At 39.2% G+C, this 21,256-nt stretch overlaps 1 protein-coding gene across 1 annotated transcript in view; it reads left to right on the plus strand.

Annotated features, from left to right (window-relative positions):
* LOC134801511 (gamma-aminobutyric acid type B receptor subunit 2) overlaps positions 1-18,763 on the plus strand; it is a 28,286-nt gene extending 9,523 nt beyond the window's left edge. The window contains exons 7-32 of the mRNA XM_063774123.1: positions 751-925; positions 1,342-1,420; positions 4,044-4,198; positions 4,520-4,674; positions 4,982-5,128; positions 5,429-5,538; positions 5,818-5,844; positions 7,062-7,192; positions 7,644-7,766; positions 8,328-8,438; positions 8,913-9,041; positions 9,674-9,769; positions 10,171-10,356; positions 10,730-10,850; positions 11,247-11,337; positions 11,686-11,881; positions 12,295-12,462; positions 12,802-12,985; positions 13,323-13,424; positions 13,841-14,033; positions 14,386-14,441; positions 15,156-15,229; positions 15,747-15,827; positions 16,221-16,319; positions 16,883-17,081; positions 18,325-18,763. Of these exons, the coding sequence (XP_063630193.1) occupies positions 751-925; positions 1,342-1,420; positions 4,044-4,198; positions 4,520-4,674; positions 4,982-5,128; positions 5,429-5,538; positions 5,818-5,844; positions 7,062-7,192; positions 7,644-7,766; positions 8,328-8,438; positions 8,913-9,041; positions 9,674-9,769; positions 10,171-10,356; positions 10,730-10,850; positions 11,247-11,337; positions 11,686-11,881; positions 12,295-12,462; positions 12,802-12,985; positions 13,323-13,424; positions 13,841-14,033; positions 14,386-14,441; positions 15,156-15,229; positions 15,747-15,827; positions 16,221-16,319; positions 16,883-17,081; positions 18,325-18,578 (3,442 nt within the window). The 3' untranslated portion in view covers positions 18,579-18,763. The remainder of the gene's footprint in view (positions 1-750; positions 926-1,341; positions 1,421-4,043; positions 4,199-4,519; positions 4,675-4,981; positions 5,129-5,428; positions 5,539-5,817; positions 5,845-7,061; positions 7,193-7,643; positions 7,767-8,327; positions 8,439-8,912; positions 9,042-9,673; positions 9,770-10,170; positions 10,357-10,729; positions 10,851-11,246; positions 11,338-11,685; positions 11,882-12,294; positions 12,463-12,801; positions 12,986-13,322; positions 13,425-13,840; positions 14,034-14,385; positions 14,442-15,155; positions 15,230-15,746; positions 15,828-16,220; positions 16,320-16,882; positions 17,082-18,324) is intronic.
* The last annotated feature ends 2,493 nt before the right edge of the window (positions 18,764-21,256 follow it).

The raw sequence follows: 21,256 nt of genomic DNA on the forward strand, positions 1-21,256 counted from the left end.
GTTTGAAGACGAAGAATCCTCTCTGGGTTTTCCCCAATAGCTCAAGGAGAAGGACATTAGGATTATACTGGGGAACTTTAATGAGTCCTGGGCAATGGAGATCTTCTGTGAGGCTTACAAGTAAGTTTGAAGACGAAGAATCCTTAGCCTCAGGGTTTTCCCCAAGAGCTTAAGGAGAAGGACATACGTATCATTTGGGGATCTTTAACGAAACCTAGGCTGTGGAGATATTCTGTGCAGCTTACAAGTAAGTTTGGAGACTAGAAGAACTATTATAGGGTCCTTCTTATCTTAGCATACCGGTTGCGTAGGTACTAAAAGATCCCGGGGTATGCTTGTAGTAATTATATTTAACTGAAGAGACTGCTCTGTGACCTTCTAGCTTAGAGGATAAACTAGACCGTATTAATAGCGGTTTTCATTATGTTTTCGTTCACTGAAGAGCAATTACTAAATATCAAATGATTCATCCACATATTTCTAACATGAGTTTCAATAAACTTTGAAAACCAGCAAACCTTACCGCTGTTTACATGTCGCTCTCATGTCGGTAGCTAATAAACATATCTCCAAAAAACGAAGTTTCCTCAATGTTACACTATAAATCCTCTATAACATACCTTACATACCCAAAGACCTTAATTTGACCATCATTGGACTTTACTTCTTTGCAATAAGGTTTACGAATTGTAAAGTTTGGATGACGAATTGACGATACTTATAATATTAAACATCAAATTTATTTTCCAGACTTGAGATGTACGGACGCGCTTACACCTGGCTTCTCCTCGGCACCTACACCCCAAAATGGTGGAAACGCCACGCTCCCTGCTCCAAGCGGGATCTCACCACAGCATTGGACACTGCCATCCTCACGGATCTGCTGCCGCTGTCCACTACTGGGCAGATGACTGTCTCCGGCATTGTAAGCCTTCATTAAATTAACTTATTTAGCGGAATAATCACCGTCACTCAGCAGTCAACTATGAAACTTCCCATAAAATAAAATTTTGCGAACGCTTTAACAGTGACACGGTGGTGCAACCGAACCTAACTGTCTTATTGAAGTCGCCATAAAAAGACCCAGCAAATATTCGTCATTCCTTAAAGTATGAATTGCAAAGCGAACTCGCATGCGATTTTAGTTACATTGCGGACTGTTGTTGGTTACGTCCAACCGACGGTTCAACCGACCGATCAAGCACCGCAATGTAATGAAACTCGTATGCGAGTTCTCGCATCGTCTAAATGAGCCCTAACATTGACAGTGGAGTAAACTTTATTACTATAAACCTAAAATTATTCATAGCCTTTCTATCCTTCCTTTGTTTTTAATTTCAGACTCCTAAAGAGTACCAAGTCGAATACGACAGGAGAAGAGGCGCCGAATATTCCAGATTCCATGGTTACACTTATGATGGTACGTAACTCTTATAGTAAAAATATATTAATTTATCATCAATCCTTCAGTTCAAATGCAGCCCTTTAGGATGACGCGAAAGTTTAGAGCAACGTTGTAATCAGAGTACCAACATAGTTGACACAGTTAAGTAATGCTCCGAATATTGCCCGCAAACAGGCGCGGATCCAGTCCTCAAAAAAGGTTGTGGTCACAGCCACCCAAAAATCAGCAAGTACGAGTCAGAGTATATCATATCATATCATACTCGCTCATGAAAAATTATGACTACCTATTCATGACTCTTGAACGATCATCCCGATCTCAATAGACCGTGAAGGTGTGACGTCACAAAGTCTTTTAGAGGGGTACCTAATGATTCCCCGACCAATTTTTCGCAGTTTATTGATTCACAGATAACGTTTGGTCGAACATCTACATTTTCTAGTTTTGGTTCACATACCAGAACAATTATTGTCAGAATTTCATTTGGCAGAGTACCTAATCTTCTCATTTAAGGACTTTTAGTCGAGTAACGTTTTTTTAGATTTTATGCATTTTTTAAAGATTTCGTTAGGTAGTCTAGTCGACAAATTCAAAATGGTGGAAAATAGAGATACTGCTCCTAAAATACGTGTGATACCCAATTACAAAAGTTATAAACATGAAAAAATACATACGGTATTTAGTTTTTGGCCAATATCTCATAAAATTAACATTTTAGATATGAAGACAAAATATTCCTAGATGAAATTTCCATTAAAAAAATTCTAACTCTAGGTACCTAGGTAGTACCTACCGTCGTTGTCGGCTAGAGCGAGACTAAAGTTATATTCCAATTGTGTTACGCAACATTGATTCATTGATGCATAGAATATAGCACTTTTTATACATAAATAAATATGAAAATAAACGCTACGCTAACTACACTAAAAAAACTCCTACAGCCGTAAATTAAAAGCTGGCATTATTTTAGGAAATTCAACTAATATTTGTGAATGTTTAACATTTCTAAGACCATATAATAAGCTAAAAATAATTGCCCCTGTTAGTAAATGATCTTTATTCTTGCATAATAAGTGTTATAAAATGAATATAAAACTAAAATTAACTACAACTAAAAACTAAAGCTAAAAAATTAAAAATACCTATCAAAATTTTGCGCCCTTGGTAAGGTGCCCATCACGCAGGCAGCGTTTCCGCGCTGGATTGCTATGGCCAATCTTTGCGCGAGAAAGCTGCCTGCGCGAGGGTCACTTGTGGCCTGCCTTAGGCGTTTGCTGAGCTCCTTGTGGAGCCCCCGAGCCCCCCTACTGGAGCCCCCGAGCCCCCCTACCCTATTTTATTATATTTATTCTTGCATATATTTAGGGGTCTGTGGTCAGCTGACATTCTAAATTCTAATTAATACCAAATGATCACTCTACCTACTGTGTTTCGACCAATGGTTACTCGGGTAAGCGTGACAGTTACCAAACGATCATTCTACGAAAAGTAAATCCGCGTATCAATATTATGCCAACTACTCTGCCTAGTGAAATTCTGCCAAAGGTTCCTCTGCCAAAGCGTCTGCGAAAAATCGGTGTAATTTTTACTCGGGGAATCGATAGGGCACCCTATTAGGGTTGTGGGCATGCCCATCGTGCCCACAACGGTGGATCCGCGCCTGCCCGCAAATAATCTCAAATAGACAATCTCCAGAGAAATTACTTCATCAAAATGACTGACTCCTCATTCCGAACAATACTTAATACCTAAAGTCATGGACAAATTTAGAGGAACGCAAAAAAAAACCGGGCAAGTGCGAGTCGGACTCGCGGACGAAGGGTTCCGTACCATAATGCAAAAAAAAAAACGAAAAAAAAAAGCAAAAAAAAAAACGGTCACCCATCCAAGTACTGACCACTCCCGACGTTGCTTAACTTTGGTCAAAAATCACGTTTGTTGTATGGGAGCCCCTTTTAAATCTTTATTTTATTCTGTTTTTAGTATTTGTTGTTATAGCGGCAACAGAAATACATCATCTGTGAAAATTTCAACTGTCTAGCTATCACGGTTCGTGAGATACAGCCTGGTGACAGACGGACGGACGGACGGACGGACGGACGGACAGCGAAGTCTTAGTAATAGGGTCCCGTTTTACCCTTTGGGTACGGAACCCTAAAAAACCGGGCAAGTGCGAGTCGGACTCGCGCACGAAGGGTTCCGTACCATAATGCAAAAAAAAAAACGAAAAAAAAGCAAACAAAAAACGGTCACCCATCCAAGTACTGACCACTCCCGACGTTGCTTAACTTTGGTCAAAAATCACGTTTGTTGTATGGGAGCCCCATTTAAATCTTTATTTTATTCTGTTTTTAGTATTTGTTGTTATAGCGGCAACAGAAATACACATCATCTGTGAAAATTTCAACTGTCTAGCTATCACGGTTCGTGAGATACAGCCTGGTGACAGACGGACGGACGGACGGACAGCGAAGTCTTAGTAATAGGGTCCCGTTTTACCCTTTGGGTACGGAACCCTAAAAAAGGTTTAATTATTGGATTACAGCACCTAAAGTAATTCCAAAATGAGTAATACAACTTTTTTTTGCATGCCTCTGAATTTGTCCATGAGTGTACTTATGGCAAATTTATGTGGCAGGAATCTGGGCCATGGCGCTGGCGATCCAGACTGTGGCACAGAGGGTGAAGCTGCGTTATAAAGAGAAGACAGTCTTGGACTTCAGGTATCGGGATAAGGAGTGGGAGCAGTTATTCCTGGACGCTCTTAGCAACGTCACATTTGAGGGGGTCACGGTAAGTTTGAATTTATTTTTTTATACCACGTCGGTGGCGAACAAGCATACGGCCAGCCTGATGGTAAGCAATCCGTAGCCTATGGACGCCTGCAACTCCTGAGGTGTTACATGCGCGTTGCCTACCCTAACACTCTGCACCCTCGTTGAGCTCTACTACTTCTACAATAATATGTCTATGAAAGTGATTTCACTCAAATGTCGAAGAAGGATATATTATGTAACTTATTGAATATACACACGACAGCCAGTTTAAAGTTACTTCAATTAATTGTATGTACTCATATATTTACCAAAAATTTTATTATTTTCCTAATTCCAGGGCCCAGTCCGCTTCCACAACAATGAGCGGAAAGCCTCTATCCTGGTGAAACAGTTCCAAGGGGACGAAGTTGGGGAAGTGAAAGTAGGGGAGTACTGTGCGGAGCGAGATCATCTAGATCTTACCAACGCACAGATGTTCAAATGGTTCGGGAAGTAAGTATTAGATACCATCAGACCGTCTAGTATGAGTTGCATTCTCGCGCGCGAGTCCATACTTGAAGTCGCGTGAAAACTAGACTACACAGATCTTCAAAGGTCCTGGTCAAAATAGCTGATAAATAGCATGATTGTCGCATTTGATTCATATGAAATACTTGGTGCCAAGAAGATAAAATGAGAAAAGTGAAAGTGGTGGGACAGGTGCGAGCACCTGAACCTTATTTGCCTTTGATGATGTAACATGTTAATGCCACGTCATCTTATCTTTAAATATATCTTAAATGGAAACATTTGCTTTTAGGAACCCTCCAAAAGATCGCACGCTGCTCCTCATCGAGCACACCCAGGTCAACATCACCATCTACTCGTTCCTGGTCTCCTGTTCCGTCATCGGTATCATCCTCGCCATCGGTTTCCTGGCCATGAATATACATTACAGGGATCAGAGGCAAGTATACTCTTAAAGCTGTTAATGTTGTGATGAAAAGTTGATTCAAAGTCATCGAATATTCAAGGCTCCAGAAGCAGGCTGATTTTGCCAACATTTCTGAACGAAGGTGGAGGGCATTGCAAATGTTAGTTTTCTCCCGAATATACAGACGACGGCGCTGAAACGCAAGCTCTTCCAATTAATAGAAGCACGCTCCGAATGTCTGGCTTCGCCTGCCCTTAGTCGGACTACTTACAAACCTTATACTGTGATTGCGGTTACGGCGCCCCTTCACATAGAACGTCATCATTCTTCCAGGTACATCAAGATGTCCTCACCGCACCTCAACAACCTCATCATCATCGGCTGCATGTTGACTTATCTAAGCGTCATCTTCCTCGGTCTCGACTCCAGCCTCAGCAGCATAGGTATGCCCTTCTCCAAACACTTCTCTGTACTGACCTATCGCTGTGTCATTAATATCTATATCTTCTCTTCAACTTTTCGGACAAAAGGTAATCACTGATCATCTTTCAAATTTCCACAATTCAATCATGTTTATCTTTAAAGCTTAGACTGCTGAGAGCTTGAAGAATGTTCTGTCAGACAGAACAGGACTGAAACGGTAAATTAAATAAGCAAAGCACTGCCGGGCATGTGACACCCGAGCTAAATCATCTGATCTCATCACCTTCATTGATTCTTAGGTCTTTCTCAGGAACCCCAGCGTGGAGGTAACGACGCTTGCTCCCACCCTCCGCTTGAGCTTCGACCCTGGCGATGTGGATGCCGTTAACCAAATTTTGGGAACTCTAACCCCCGACTATTAGACTAGAATTTTCATTCTGAGAAAGACCTAGGTCGTTTTTCTAGGTCGACGAGTCGTCAGCATGTTTCCAAGTTTTGGTTTCATTTTCCTTTACTGCGAAGCTTGTGTCGGTGGTATGTGATCTGTTGTAACTGTAGCTATATGGACTAGTGCAGGGGTTTCCAATCCCTTTTATGCTAGGACCTCCTTTACATGCGACTGTTCGTGACATAATATTCCTTGTAAAGAAAGTGTACTTGCGTGTCGCTCTAGAATGTGCTAGCAACATAAGCATGACTGAGTCGTGACACTCTTTGAACAACGTCTTTACTATCACAGCTTGGAATCTCCTGGACTAGCGCTTGTTTTAACTGTCATGTTTTTGCTTCGATGTTCTTATTCAACGCATTTTCTCTTCTTTGCATACGTACATCAAGACATAAAGTACCCTACTCTTGAGCAACTATCCTGATTTTAACATGTTTTTTGCTCATGAACAGTTTCACTTCTGAGCATGTTGGGATTGTTTTCTTAAGGAACGATGACCAACTTTGAATTGAACTAATTGTAATGATAATGAATGTCCATAGTTTTGGAGTGGAATAACGATGGTAATGATGGTAGCCCTTGAATGTGGATTGTAAAGTGAAAACCTTTAATTGAAAATAAGGCTTCTGGATGCGAGAAAATATAAACTTGTTGAAATATCTGGAACATCTGAAACCTTTAGAAGATGCCTGTAAAGACTTGATGGATGGCGTCTCCTTATTCTAAAGCATACAAGATCTGGATATTTTACAAGATTCTATTTTGTTTCTTAACTCTTTGTGGTGTATTTTTCAAAATAAAGTCAAAAATAAAAGTGGCTGATAAACTGGGTTAACAAATTTACGGGTAACTTATTATTCTTATTAACAAGGCGAAAGGCAATACTGTTTTTCATTACTTCTGTACAACCAGATCAAAACCTGTGACTGTTCCTGATGATCATGATATAAATCTTAGTTAAATAACTTACAAATCCTCTCTCTAACGGTTATAGAGAGGTGACGATGAGAGTTAGAGAGGTTTTCGAGATCTACACCACAAATTGTCAGAGAGCCTTCCTTCTCTTTCCACCGTTAACCACTGTCTCTCTCACAGCCGCGTTCCCCTACATCTGCACAGCGAGGGCGTGGTTACTTATGGCCGGATTCAGCTTTGCCTTCGGTGCCATGTTCTCCAAGACTTGGAGAGTACACTCCATCTTCACGGATGTCAAGCTCAATAAAAAGGTACGTCACACAACATTCAGTCGATCGTTCAATACAGGGTCATACAATACGACTTACGAGTATGTCCTATTTTCGAAGTCTCAGGGGTTTAGCTAAGATCAGCGGTCGGCAACCTTTTAGCAGCCAAGGGCCACATAGAATTTGACGCGGGCCGCACTTTGTTAATATGTGTGACTTTATCAGACATTGTCGTATGACAATATTACATACAGAATAGCCAGGAGGGCTCGCGGGCCGCATGCGGCTCGAGGCTGTTGCCGACCCCTCGACAAACGCCAAACGGAAAGATAAAATGTATCAGGATGACAGATCCTACGAAAAGTCACTAGTCTATTTCCATCTATTAACGATTGTGTTTTTGGCTAAACCTTCAGGTGTTTTGTGGCGTTCGAAGACACGCCTATTGTGACCAAGATTAAGGTAATTGCCTTTGTTTTCATTTTGTGTGTAGGTGATCAAGGACTATCAGCTATTCATGGTGGTGGGCGTGCTGCTGTGCGTGGACTTCGCTATCATGATCACCTGGCAGGTGTCCGACCCCTTCTACCGCGCCACCAAGCGGATGGATCCTGTGGTAGGCATCCTTATCTTTCTCTTTTACTTAATTTAAGGCGTAATAAGAGTGATAGAGAAAGGTGCCCGCAATTTGCGAACTTCGGTGTTCGCGGTAGGCCCCCTTATCGGTGACTCTTGACATTGATAATCGGTTCATGATGACGGGGTTATTGAAGACTGTTGGCGTGCCTTCCACTCGTCCTGATTCTTAAATTTTTATAGTTTGTTATTTTCTCCATGTCAGTCAACTGGCCTTTATCATGGCACCCCACTGGATTTGATTGAATTGAATTTGAATCTACAGATTTATCATAAGCTTACGACAGATCTACAGATCTGTCACAAGCTCTACTTTCAATCCCTTCCTGCAGTTAATAGACTTAATTGCTATCTCAAAAACAGTTTACCCAATTCGGTTTATATGATTTCATATATTCTGCAGAGTGGATGCAAATAGGTCAGTGATGATGATGACATATGATGACGATAATGATGATCTGAGACATGCACTGATAGATTATTTAAATTCAGTAAAATAACTATTTTTTACGTTTTTATATGACATTTGTTGTTGTTTCAGCCACATCCGACGAGCGAGGATATTGAGATAGTTCAGGAGAATGAATACTGCCAGTCAGAACAGATGAACATCTTCATAGGAATCATCTATGCTTACAAGGGACTTCTGTTGGTAAGAACTGTTCTTCTTTATAAATAATGGATTACAGTAAACCTTTAATCATTAATGCCTATGCTGAAGTGGGACTGGGTCAGTATATAAATATATAATTTGCTACATGCGTGGGTAGAATGATTTCATATCTCAATTCCAGGTTTTGGCAGACCACAAAGATGCTCTGTTTGTCCTCATCGCTATATTCATAATTTTTTGCACAACGGCAACCCTATGCCTGGCTTTTGTATTGAGTGGGTCCCGGGACCCCGTTGGGACTTGGAAGTATGGGTCTCAGCCTAGAGGCAAACCTAGAAAAATATGACATTATGACTTGGACACATCCTTTAAACAGATGTAGAAACTTTCTCTCAGGGTCGAGTGCATAAAGTTATAAGGCCTTTGACAAACATAAGCAAAAATAACATGCTATATATTAACAGAAGAAAAATTGCCTAATTCAGCCTTATTAACTTGTCTTTTTCTCTCCAGGTGTTCGGCGCTTTTCTGGCCTGGGAAACGCGGCACGTCTCCATACCAGCGCTCAACGACTCTAAACACATCGGCTTGTCTGTCTATAACGTGCTGATCGTGTGCATTACTGGAGCTCCCCTTGCACTGGTCAGTTTCGTAAAAAATACATTTTTAGCGTTCCGTACCCAAAGGGTGAAAACGGGACCCTATTACTAAGACTCCACTGTCCGTCTGTCTGCCTGTCTGTCACCAGGCTGTATCTCATGAACTGTGATAGTTGAAATTTTCACAGATGATGTATTTCGGTTGCCGCTATAACAACAAAGACTAAAAAGTACGGAACCCTCGGTGGGCGAGTCCGACTAGCACTTGTCCGTTTTTAGGGTTCCGTACCCAAAGGGTAAAAACGGGACCCTATTACTAAGACTCCGCTGTCCGTCCGTCCGTCCGTCTGTCACCAGGCTGTATCTCATGAACCGTGATAGCTACAGTTGAAGTTTTCACAGATGATGTATTTCGGTTGCCGCTATAACAACAAAGACTAAAAAGTACGGAACCCTCGGTGGGCGAGTCCGACTAGCATTTGTCTGTTTAGCTGGCCCAAAGCTCTCACGATTATAAATCAGCATTTAGTAGCCTTATTTAGTTTCTTCATTTCATTGTTGCTTATATAAGTATTTTAATACAGGTTTTTAAAACTAACCTAGATTATGACCTTTGTAACTTTAGAAGCTAGAAGATTTTAAGAATAATTATATGATTTCATATCTCAATTCCAGGTTTTGGCAGACCACAAAGACGCTCTGTTTGTCCTCATCGCTATATTCATTATTTTTTGCACAACGGCAACCCTATGCCTGGTTTTTGTTCCTAAGGTAAGAAACACCAATATTGATAATTACAAAAATATAGTTTACTCCACAAATACCATAAGCATTGCTTTTAGTTTAGGACAAAAAAAAACCGTACTAATTCCTCCGATAGTCATTCGTAGAAAAATAGGTAATCTAATGAGCACCACAAAGGGATGAAGACATAGTTTTAGTTTTTGATCCTAGTGACTGCGCCAAATAAATGAATTACATGGACAGCTAACAAAGCATGTAGTTGCTTCAATACATATATTTTTAAACGACATATAGGCAAAAACAGATTGTAGATTGGTAGCTTTGAAAGATATATTCGAAAAAAACTATGTGTCAGTAGAAAAGGCGCGAAGTAATAATTAATTATAGAGATCGAACCTAAGCGCCTACATCTTTCAATTTTGTTTCAGCTATTAGAGCTCCGTCGTAACGGCCAGCCCGGCACGGCACAGTCCCGGATCCGTGCCACTCTCCGTCCAGCGTCCACGCACGAGTGTCGGAGTCCGGGACCGGAGCTCGAACGAAAGCTGAAGGAGCTCCGACAATACAACAATCGGTACCGGAGGACGTTGCAGGCTAAAGAAAATGAATTACAGGTAAGCTAACCATTTAACAGGTTCAAAAAATAAAAGTTCAAAGGAATAAGAGGGAAGAAGAGCTGTAAGAGTGGTTGGCATACGTCCTTCGTTTTAAAATTTCTTCGTAGCAGCCCGAAGAATGGTTGATTGCCAACAAAATCACTTTTCGTATGAAAGTGACTGCCAAACTTTTAACCAATAGAAGAAACAGGAAATAATAATATGACAATCGGAAACTAATGTATCCATCGCACATCATGTAGACATTATCTGGACTTCTGGAGTTCTATTTTGTCAATCCGAATCGCTAGTAATTGACATGATGATTTCTAAAATGTGGTTAGGACCACTAATTCCAATCCAAATATATTCAACAAGGTTTTCTTTCCAGATGTTACTTAGCAAACTGGGCAGCGATGCTGGCTCTGAATCATCCACAACCAAGGACTCTAGATCACCAGCGGCAATGACCACCAAGCTCCCATTGCCCAAGGAAAATATTAGCCATCCAGGTATACAAAAATCACATGTAGTAATCATAATGGCACAAAACATAAGCTAAACAGAGTCCGTCCAGGCAGTCACCAGCCAAATACAGCGCAGCAAAGACGGTGAAAGAAAGCGCAGTCGGAGCGTTTACGTTACAACCAATTAATCGATTTTCGTACCTATGGTAATGGTAATGGTAAGCTACTCAAACACGTGAAAAGATCGATAGGGTAATATAACATCCGTCAGACAGACACTGATTGTGCATTGGCACGAATAGATGATGAGAATGTCTTTGACGAAACACAACTTTTGGTCACATTATACTTGCTTATATTTCCTACTGAAGTAGAGACCTAGTAAAATTAAATACATCTAGCAAAGCGAGTGATTGTACTAAATATTTTCTGTTGTTGCAGAAACTAGTGATATAACATCGGTATGTAGCCTCAGCGCATCAGCAGGGGCAGAGGCTGAATACATCAATCTACAGAATCAAGTCAACGAAAAGTGAGTTTTTAGCCAGTATTTTATGTTGAAAACCTATTTCTAGACAAATCCTCATTCCTTCATAAATGAGTTCTCTCACTTAAAAACGGATAGAGGTAAAATGGGACGTAATAGTACTGCAGGAGTGCTTCGATCGAGGCATGGGTAGACGATCAGGGCATAAGTTTAACGATCTTTACGCATCCAAAGTCACCAGCAAAAACTAGAAGACAAAATTAATGCAGAAACCAAGTCTAGTGGAAAATTGTTGAAGCATACAAATTACTTCGACCAGGATTCAAAGTTGTAATTGTTTCTCCTGCTACTACGCTTGCTCTTTACTCATTGTTACTTTCACAATCATTGCAGAACAAAAGCATCAGCACCTCCAGAGCCAGTCAAAGAAATCCTCAAAGAAACCCCCAAAGAGCCAAAGAAGGAGCAGACCAAGAATGTCTCCTTCAAGAACCACCTGGACTACACTAGCCCACCGTCGTCCAAGGCTGTTCCTGAGAAGGATCAGCTCGCCAAGCTGCCTTATGGGTGGACGGCAGAGGTGAGAATGGTGAGAGACTTTTGTGGGAGCAGTCCCCAGGATATTGAGTTTGCATTGTTTTCCTTTTTTAAATATCTTTGTTATTGGAATGTCAAAAAGTTTATATGTTTCCTTTACCTCTCGAAATTAACCTGACGAATAATGAACATCCTGCAACCTAACCCGGTTATTAAAATAAATGCATAAAAACTTAGGCCATATGACCCTCTTTTCTGTTGAGATCGATTTAACCCATCATTTGCTCCACAACCTTCATTATCGTGGTACACGGTAAAATTATATTTATTATGAAAACCGGAAAATGTAATATTAACACCGTTTACACCCTAAAACTTTTCCAAACTTTTTAACCGACCACGGCCCTTTCTTTCCACGGACCATAATTCTGAAACCCCTGGCCTAAAGCATGAGCATGCCCACAGGAACCCTCCGAACCCGCCCCCAAGTCCTCACTCAAGCAAGAACCTGTGCGAGCTGAAGCCAAGACGGTTCCAGCGCTTAAACCAAGCGACACACCTACTGCCAAATCGGTGCCAGCTAAAGTGCAGGAGCCTATGTATACTAAGGCTGCTACACCAAAGATCAATAAGGTGAGAAACTCTGCATCTTAGCACTTTTCCGATCGAAACTGTTTTACAAGAGATACCTGCCAACTCAAAGAGAAAACCAGGATTAGTCCGATGGTTCCTCACGACTTATTAATTCAGCGTAGAACAAATATTAAATATCAAATGAAGCCGTATTTAGTATTAGAACACCGCGACACTTCGCAACTTACGATAATACCTACGAAATATCGTAGTTCTTTGATTCCTAACCCAATTCTCAAATTCAGTCTCAGATCTTTTGCATGTCATTTGCTACGTATACTTTTCTTAAATCCGCCTTACAGCTATTTTTCATTTTCTAAACATCTTAATCATCCACAGACACCAGAACTTCAAAAAAAGCAAATGAAAATCCCCGAGCCCAAAACACCTCCTCGAGACATGAAGCCGAGGGGCCACCGACGCATGTCCAGCGTCAGTGGAGCCCTGCTCACGGACCTTATGCACGTGTCCGTGGACCAGGATGATCTGGAGCCCCCACCTGGCATGGAGAGGAAGGTTATAGGTATATTTCCAAAGAGACAAAGAAAGAACAAATCAAGTAGACTTCAAGAACCACTTGGACTAGATAGATGATAAAATATTTGGATAGAATAGGTAAAGAATTTTACGATAATACGGTCAAATTAATGTCAGGTTCCGGTCCACTGATTATTAGGTTGCAAGTCCTCAGTACGTGCTGAAGTAGCGTGACAATTCCGCTCTTCTACGATAGACCTATGGCCAGGGGCGTATTTACCCTAGGGCCATCCGGGCCATGGCCCGGGGCGCCAACCCCTAGGGGCGGCATATGCAGTGGTAGTCCTTCAATTATTCCAATTTACATTATGATTTACTTCCAGGGCAAGAAAGAGACCCACCAGTGCCTCCTAAACCTAAACAAGAAATTGAAGATATACTAGATATAGACGCAGACTACTCCACAGCAGAACGAAAGAAAGCTTGTAAGTAAATCAAAGGTTAATCTTATAAAGAAATTAATGCTATAATATAGATAATATATTTAGGAGACTATGATGTGTTGTGAAAATCGGTCTTCACAATTTAAATTTCCTTTTTTTTTACCCAAAAGGTAAAAACGGGACCCTATTACTTAGACTCCACTGTCCGTCTGTCTGTCACCAGGCTGTATCTCATGAACCGATCACTGTTCATCTGTGAAAATGATGATGATAATTCAGATGATGTATTTCTGATGCCGTTATCACAACAAATACTAAAAAGTACGGAACCCTCGGTGGGGAAGTCCGACTCGCACCTGTCCGGTTGTTTTGCATGCCAAGTGATGTAAACGGCGACATTTCCATCACACACAAACTTAACCATAGCTTAATATCTAATCTACGTTGAATTATTACAGGTCAAAGAAGAGACTCCGAAAGGAGAAAGAAAGAGTTCATAGTAGTGCAGAGCGACCTGTGGGACACGAACACCTTTCAATACACGTGTCAAAAGTCACCACCTGGAAAGACTGAAACCGGCCACCACCACTCTCCGATGCAGAGGAGTGTGTCAGAGAAGAGCCGGCAGCAGTCTTCACCTCATCATCACAGGTGAGAACATTGAGTATTTTTACTCTTTCAATTCTCAAAATCACATGAAATATTAAGGACACAGTCCTTGAAAAATTTTACCATTCATTATACACACCGATGCAATTCTACAGTAAGATGGCGCAGGTATTTTTCAAATAAAGTTATGAAATTAGTGTAGCGTTGCTTGTTGTTGTTGTTATCCTATGGCACCCCAGAGGTGCAAAGGGCCTTCACAAGCTCGCGCCACGCCTTCCTATCTTCAGCGACCCCTCTGGCCTCGCTCCAGCTCAACCCGACCGCTCGTAGTTCATTTGTGACGTTTGTGTTGTTGACGTTTGTAGCGTTGCTTAATATTGTCTTTCTTTTTCAGGGAGGTTGATAGCAGGAATTTAGAAAGAAGAGCTTCCAATGCTTCCATAAATTATGGTAAGTTCAAAATGTCTGTCCTGTGTGTGTTGAGCTTTTATGAAAAACTTTTCTAAGAACGTATGGTACGTTCTTGATGACGAAGTTTAATGGTCTTAGCCATGCTAAAGCCAAAGAGAATAGAGTGTATAGAGGCGGATAATCAAAGTAAATTATGTAGCCACTAAATTTACTGCCATCTTTCGACAGAAGATTAAAACTGTTATAACGCCATTTGACTTTGATCCTTATTCTTTCACTGATATACGTATGTGTTCATTTGTTAAATATTGAAATTAACGCCATCTACTCGACTGTAGGCCAAAGGTTATGGCGCCATCGCTCGAAAAGATTGCACCATACCTTTGGCCTACTCTCGAGTAGATGGCGTTAATATTAATATTTAACAAGTTAACACATATCAGTGAAAGAATAATGATCAAAGTCAATTGGCGTTCTAACGGGTTTAATGGCGTTCTGTCAAAAGATGGCAGTAAATATACTGTAGCTACATAATTTACCATGACAGTAATTAACTCTCTATTTCAAATTCTCTTTGCTAAAGCAAACAGAAAAAGTATCAATCATAATTTATGTGTATTAGTAACATAATATAACTAATGCATTTTTAGTAAGTATGAGTGTTTGACTTGGCTAAATGCTCATAGCTTTGACTTTGCATAAGCAAATTCTTAACAAACTCATTATTGACGTATTTGTTTATATTTACAGCAGGTACCACCAGAGGCGGTACACCTGAAGGTTACCGGGAAGCGGAGACTCTTCGAATGACTGACCGGCTAGCGAAGGTAATCCTTTCAGTCCTTTACATAAACTTACTAGCTTTTAGAATTTGTGACAGCAGCTAAAGTAGGTATAGCGCCTGGATAATGCTAATAGCAATCATTCAATTCGCGCATTGCTTACTTCAATTATTAGGCAATTCATTAACTCTTTCAATTCCACCCCCCTTTGCACTCTCTTCAGGGATGATTTTCGACATAAAAACTATCCTATGTCCTTCCCGGGACTCAAACTATCTCTATACCAAATTTCAACTAAATCGGTTCAGCGGCTTAAGTATGAACAGATAACAGACAGACAGACACACTTTCTCCTTTATAATATTAGTATGGATTTGACAAAAATAGTGACCTTATCCCATTTTACATTATTTTTGATCATTTCAAAAATACCCGGAAAGCATAAAGATGGAAGACGCATGTATGATGCCTTGACTCCGTAATATCAGGGACAGAATCTTCAAGAAGCTAAAAGAGACATGATAATTATGATTTTTATGGAGTAAATTTAAATTTCTTGCAGCGTCGAGGGTCAGAATTCCCACAACCAGTGAGCACACCCCCACTTCAGAGCCAGAGTAAACGAAGGCAGTCTTCAGCTCAAGTGAGTTATAATTTCATGACAAGACTTTCGTAATTCGATCTTACTACTAAAGACGAGATTCAAAGAGTAGATTGCTAAAATCAAAACTCTTCTGGTAGTCGGGCAAAAATGATACCAGTATCTCTAGATACTGATACCATACACTATAATACGTCATTGGTGAATGAAAGTTCATTGAATTCGTTTTGATGACGCGGGTGATAGATATAGGCTACCTGGCTTTAAGGAAATATGAGAAGGTGGTTTTCCACAAAAAAAAAGCTGTAGCCCCGCCAAAATATAAATTGTGTTGTATGAGGATTCTGATGATGATGCAGTTATTTGAGGACTATACCTAGACACTTCTTACACTGTTACATGTTATGAAACTGAACGTACCTTCATTATTTCCAGGTAAGAAGTTTTCAGGAAGAAAAGCAAGATAGGTCAGAAAAGTCTGAAACGCCTCGAAGACACGACGATATACCAAGAAAACCTCTCCCTGAACATCAGGTAAACATATTATCAAAAGGGTAATCCTGGAAATTAAGGAGGTCACACGTCTTTCTCGAAAGCTGTGTAACTGTAGCACGACTAAATTTTTTCTTCCTCGTTCCATCACGTGACATCCAGGAGTGGGGAGTGAATGTATCCTCACATTGTTGAAATATTATTTTTTTCGCCTCTCGATTATAAATAACTTAGTGATTTTGACAAACAAGGATAGAGGCAGACCTATTATTGACACCTATACATACAAAACAAGCATGTTTTTAAAACACAAAACCAAATAAGCTAGCAATTCAAACTCCAAATACTTACACGAAGTAACTATTTAGTCAAACCCGTTCTTGACCCGTGCGTGACATAGGCCGTCGACTTAGGCAAAAGGGAGAGGATCCCCGCTCCGAATCGTTTCTGGTGCAGAGGCTGTCCATAGCCATCCAGCGGGGTAATGCCGTGAGCATTATGGGCACTTTTGCACCGGAAGCGATAAAGAACGGGTTTTACTAAATAGTTAAGTACTTCGTGTAATTATGTAACTCAGTTAACTTATCAACGTTATCATCTTCCAGGAGAATGACTGGAGACCGGACCCAGACACGATACGAGTTACAAAGTCGCAAGACTCGCCAGCGAAGAGGTTACGGCATGAGGCAGAGCCCCTAAAACGGGCGAAGGGGATTGGCGATTCGCCGAGATTGACGCAGGCGCACGCGCCGAGGCCAGACCATCATAAGAGCAGCCCTAACGTCGCGTCTAGGCATAAATCAGGTGTGCGACACGGCCATTCTGACCTAAGATGGACTACGTATGATACTTGTGTGCTAAAAGCTTTGGGACCCATTTTGACAGACAGATGACAAAAAAGAAAAGCTCACAATCTTGTCACGTCAAGCGTGATCGATTGTACCTAGCTCCTCCACGAACTACGCACATAACCAATAAATAAAACTACATAATTATGTCCCAGTGCTATAGGAAAAAGTACAAACTTACATACCTACAGAATAGGCCTGTTGCAAGTAACAAAGAATCATGGAAATAATGGTTTCAACGAAACATATATATTAATATGTTTCTAAAAAATGGCCCAATCTCAGTATAAACTGAAGGATTATTAATATATTCAATAAAATAAAAGTGCATAATTCTCCAATCGGCCATTTTTACTGAAACGCCAATCAGAAACGTTCCAAACAGTGACGTCATCAATCCATAACATATTTCTTAGAGCAACATAGACAACCTCATTGACCGAAATCTATACGTGGGCACCAAAGAGTTCGAAAGGTGCAAAAAAAATGTTATTTCGCCACTAAATCTTTATTACGTCCAAAAAATATTATTACACGATATAAAGTAGATATCTATTTGTTATTATTTAAATAAAATGCTAAATAATACGATATTTCAACAACAAACTTTTTTAATTATTTGGCGGAATGGAACTATCATTGCCATGTTGGCTGTCGTAACTAGAAAAAAATAAAAATTAAAAAGTAAAACCGGCGTTCGGTGATTTTCACTCAAAATTTACATGTATCTAAATAATTCATCTTAAACTGCAACCGTGTGAGAGTTTTTGTGTAAAATGAGTTATTGTGATAAATTTTTGTAATGTATTTATTATCCCTAATCGTAATATATGGTGCTGAATTAACAATATCATTCGGATTCAAGGGAAATTCGTAACTGTAAGTATGTAAACAATATCTACCACCCTACCACCAACTAAATGATGACGTCACAAATGGCATGCGAGGCGTTTTCGCGCGAAGTTTAAACTAGCTATAATAAAATGCAATTATCTATGTTAAATCTTATGAGTATAACTGAAATATAGTGTTTTTCGGAACTAATACAAGTGTACCGACGATATTAAAAGGGTTTTCAAAATTTGTCATCAGGCCTATTATAAGTACATCCTGGAGATCCTACCACAGAACCATCTAATATAAGTAAGGTGGGCCATACTTGCCCAGATTATTTTTTTAATAATATTTTTAATTTCCAGGATCACCAAACAAACGCGAAGAGCGCAAATCCGCAACGTACGGCCGCAGCGACTCCAAACGCCAGGACTCCGTTGACCAACGAAAGATGTACACAGCAAGCTCAGAGTCCGAACTTTTCGAGTGCGCAATCTTACCCATCTTCCACAAATTACTCACAGAGCGGCACAAAAGTCAACCCCATGGTCTCAACCTCACCTATGGCGTCAGCTGCCCTAATATCTCGATAAAATGCGACATAGTTGAATATTTGTAAGTAGCCGTTTTAGGTTTAGGACAGGAACAATACTTTACCTGTGTTGAACTCGGTTTCCATGTTAACAACGTTAAAACTGTTCATATCTCAAATGTCAATTGTAATAGAGACAAGACTCATAATAATTTCATAACCAGAAGAAAAGTTGAAAAAATAATAATTTATTCTGATTGCGTTTTGATGCGGAACCCGAAAGCCCCCTCCATACTCGTGCGCGAATCGCGGCGCGAAGCCGCGAACGCGAGTAAGGCGTCGATTTTCGCAGACAGCGAAATGGACTCCACATTCGCGTTCGCGACTTCGCCCGCGATTCACGCGCATAGTCTGGAGGGGGCTTAACACCCCTGACACTGACACAATTTTGACATTTCAGTAGTGTTGCCACATTGACAAAGATTAGTAGAAATAGTAGAACAGGCGTAGGTAATTTCTAAATATTTTAAGCCGGTTTAAATATCGTTTCTGTGTAGTAAAATGTCTTTTATTTGTAATTTTTATATTTTGGCAATAAAGTGTTGTGAAATTGTGACCAGGGCGCAATAAACAATATACTTAATAGTTGTTTTTCTTTATGATTAGGTAAATGGAAATTGTAAAATCTGTGTAAAATAGGATAAACCGAAATTGTTGTGCCTCGTGACTTTACCAAAAGTGCAATAACGAATAAACATACTACCGATTAACGCTTATAAAGAATGTGAACTAATTTATTTTGAATTAACATTTTGTCAGTACGATAATAAGTACAACAATATTAAAAGTACTTGTCTACCTAATAAATCTGTAGAACTTATTATACATTATTTAAATGACTCCTGTATTTAGCAGAATCTGATTACAATTTGGTACGATTTTTAGATGTGATTGTAAAAATAATGATTGAATGTTAAAATAGGTAAACAAAGTTCTCAACGACAAGTTCGCTCACGGGTTTTAGATTTTAATGTAAAAATCAAGTGTTGTTAATTCTTTAACATCGAATATTATACGTCTTCTTTGAAAAATTGTTCGCACAAAGTTAATTTATAACTCTTCGCACACCTTGTGTATTCAACTATATGCGAATATTCTTAAAATCCTCTAAAAGAATTTTCATAATTTAAATTCCTTAATGGGGATAAGTAACTTTTCAGCCGTGGCCACGTGGGCTGATGTGATTATACAATTGAGACCACAAAAATATAAAAACACTTTAATTGGGAGTGAATAATGAAAACTTCAGGATATTAAGAATATTCCTTCAGTCCTTAATCTATAGGTACTCCAGGAAGGTAGGCGTAGTTTGTGCTCAATGTAAACTCTGGTCTCACTCTTCCGTATTAAAAGGGATAGAGAAAGAACACACGCTAAGTTTACCTTTCCGAAATCAGTTGTGATATTCCTAGTCTCATTAATTGTAATATAATGTTAATTTTAATACATTAGTTTCCTTTAGATATTACAAAGTGCAAATAATTGTATATGTATTTTCAAATTTATTGTTGTTGGTCCGGCATTTTATTATGTACATGTGCACGTAAATAAAGACTTGATAGTTTTAAGACTTAAAAAATATGTATTGTATATTGTAAGATATTAAATAATTTGATTAAAATCGGTTTTTATATTACCAAGTCCTTAAAAACAGTACAACGTGTAGATCTGGTACAAATGGTGCTCCTTATACAATTTTAAATTCAAATTCAAAATGTTTTATTTGCAAATATAGGTACATAGTACATACAGTGATGGTAATCTTACAATAGGTGGTGTCGCTATATTTGACCAACAGGCATGCAAAACATATGTACATATGTAGAAATGATTTCAATCTTAAGCATATATTATTGTTGTATGTTTAAGATTAAAATCATTCCAAGATATAGGTTGCCGTAAATCTAAATTACAATAATGTGCAGTAACTATGAATAGAAATCAATATCAAGGAATTAAAATTGATGTCAAAGTTTAAATTTAATATAGATAAAATTTAAATTTAATAAGAATTTAAAAGTCAAAATGAGAAAAAATAAAAATTAAATATTCAAATAATCAGAGAGACAATAGTAGCTTTTATCTGTTAAGAATGTCATCAATGCACGTTTGAATTCACTGGTATCCTTATTTCTAATTGTGTCAGGTAGTTTATTATAAATTGTGCTTCCCAAACAAATCACACTCTTTAATTAAGGGCAGTATTAGCTGATTCGGTATGAAAATCCATTTGTACTATATACGCAGCCATAACCGCATCCCTACTGACTATCTTTGCAAGTCTAGATAGCGCATATGAGTATATATTTAGTTTTCTACAGACTTCTTCGGTATGCGGCTTCCAGTGACCTATTTTATAAAGCTACAAGTTACAATTTACAAGCGGAAGTCTCGTTCTAACACATAGGGTTAGAAAGAGACTTCCGCTTGTAAATTGTAACTTGTAGCTTTATAAAATAGGCCACAGGTTAATTGACTGTCTATTTTAATACCTAAGAATTTGGTTACGTTAATTTTAATTACGTATTTCTGATATAATTAGCCATTTATTAGACAAATTCTAATCCAAGTATAAATTTATATGTAGCTTTCGTTACTCTCCAAATAAAATAAATTAACGAAAACATACTTACCTAAAATGTTTATTTTCTTTTGATATTACTTTTCCCTTTAGTATAAAATATAGATGGTCAAGCAAAACCAAG

The sequence above is a fragment of the Cydia splendana genome, chromosome 22, assembly GCF_910591565.1.
Source record: "Cydia splendana chromosome 22, ilCydSple1.2, whole genome shotgun sequence".
NCBI classification, from domain to species: domain Eukaryota; kingdom Metazoa; phylum Arthropoda; class Insecta; order Lepidoptera; family Tortricidae; genus Cydia; species Cydia splendana.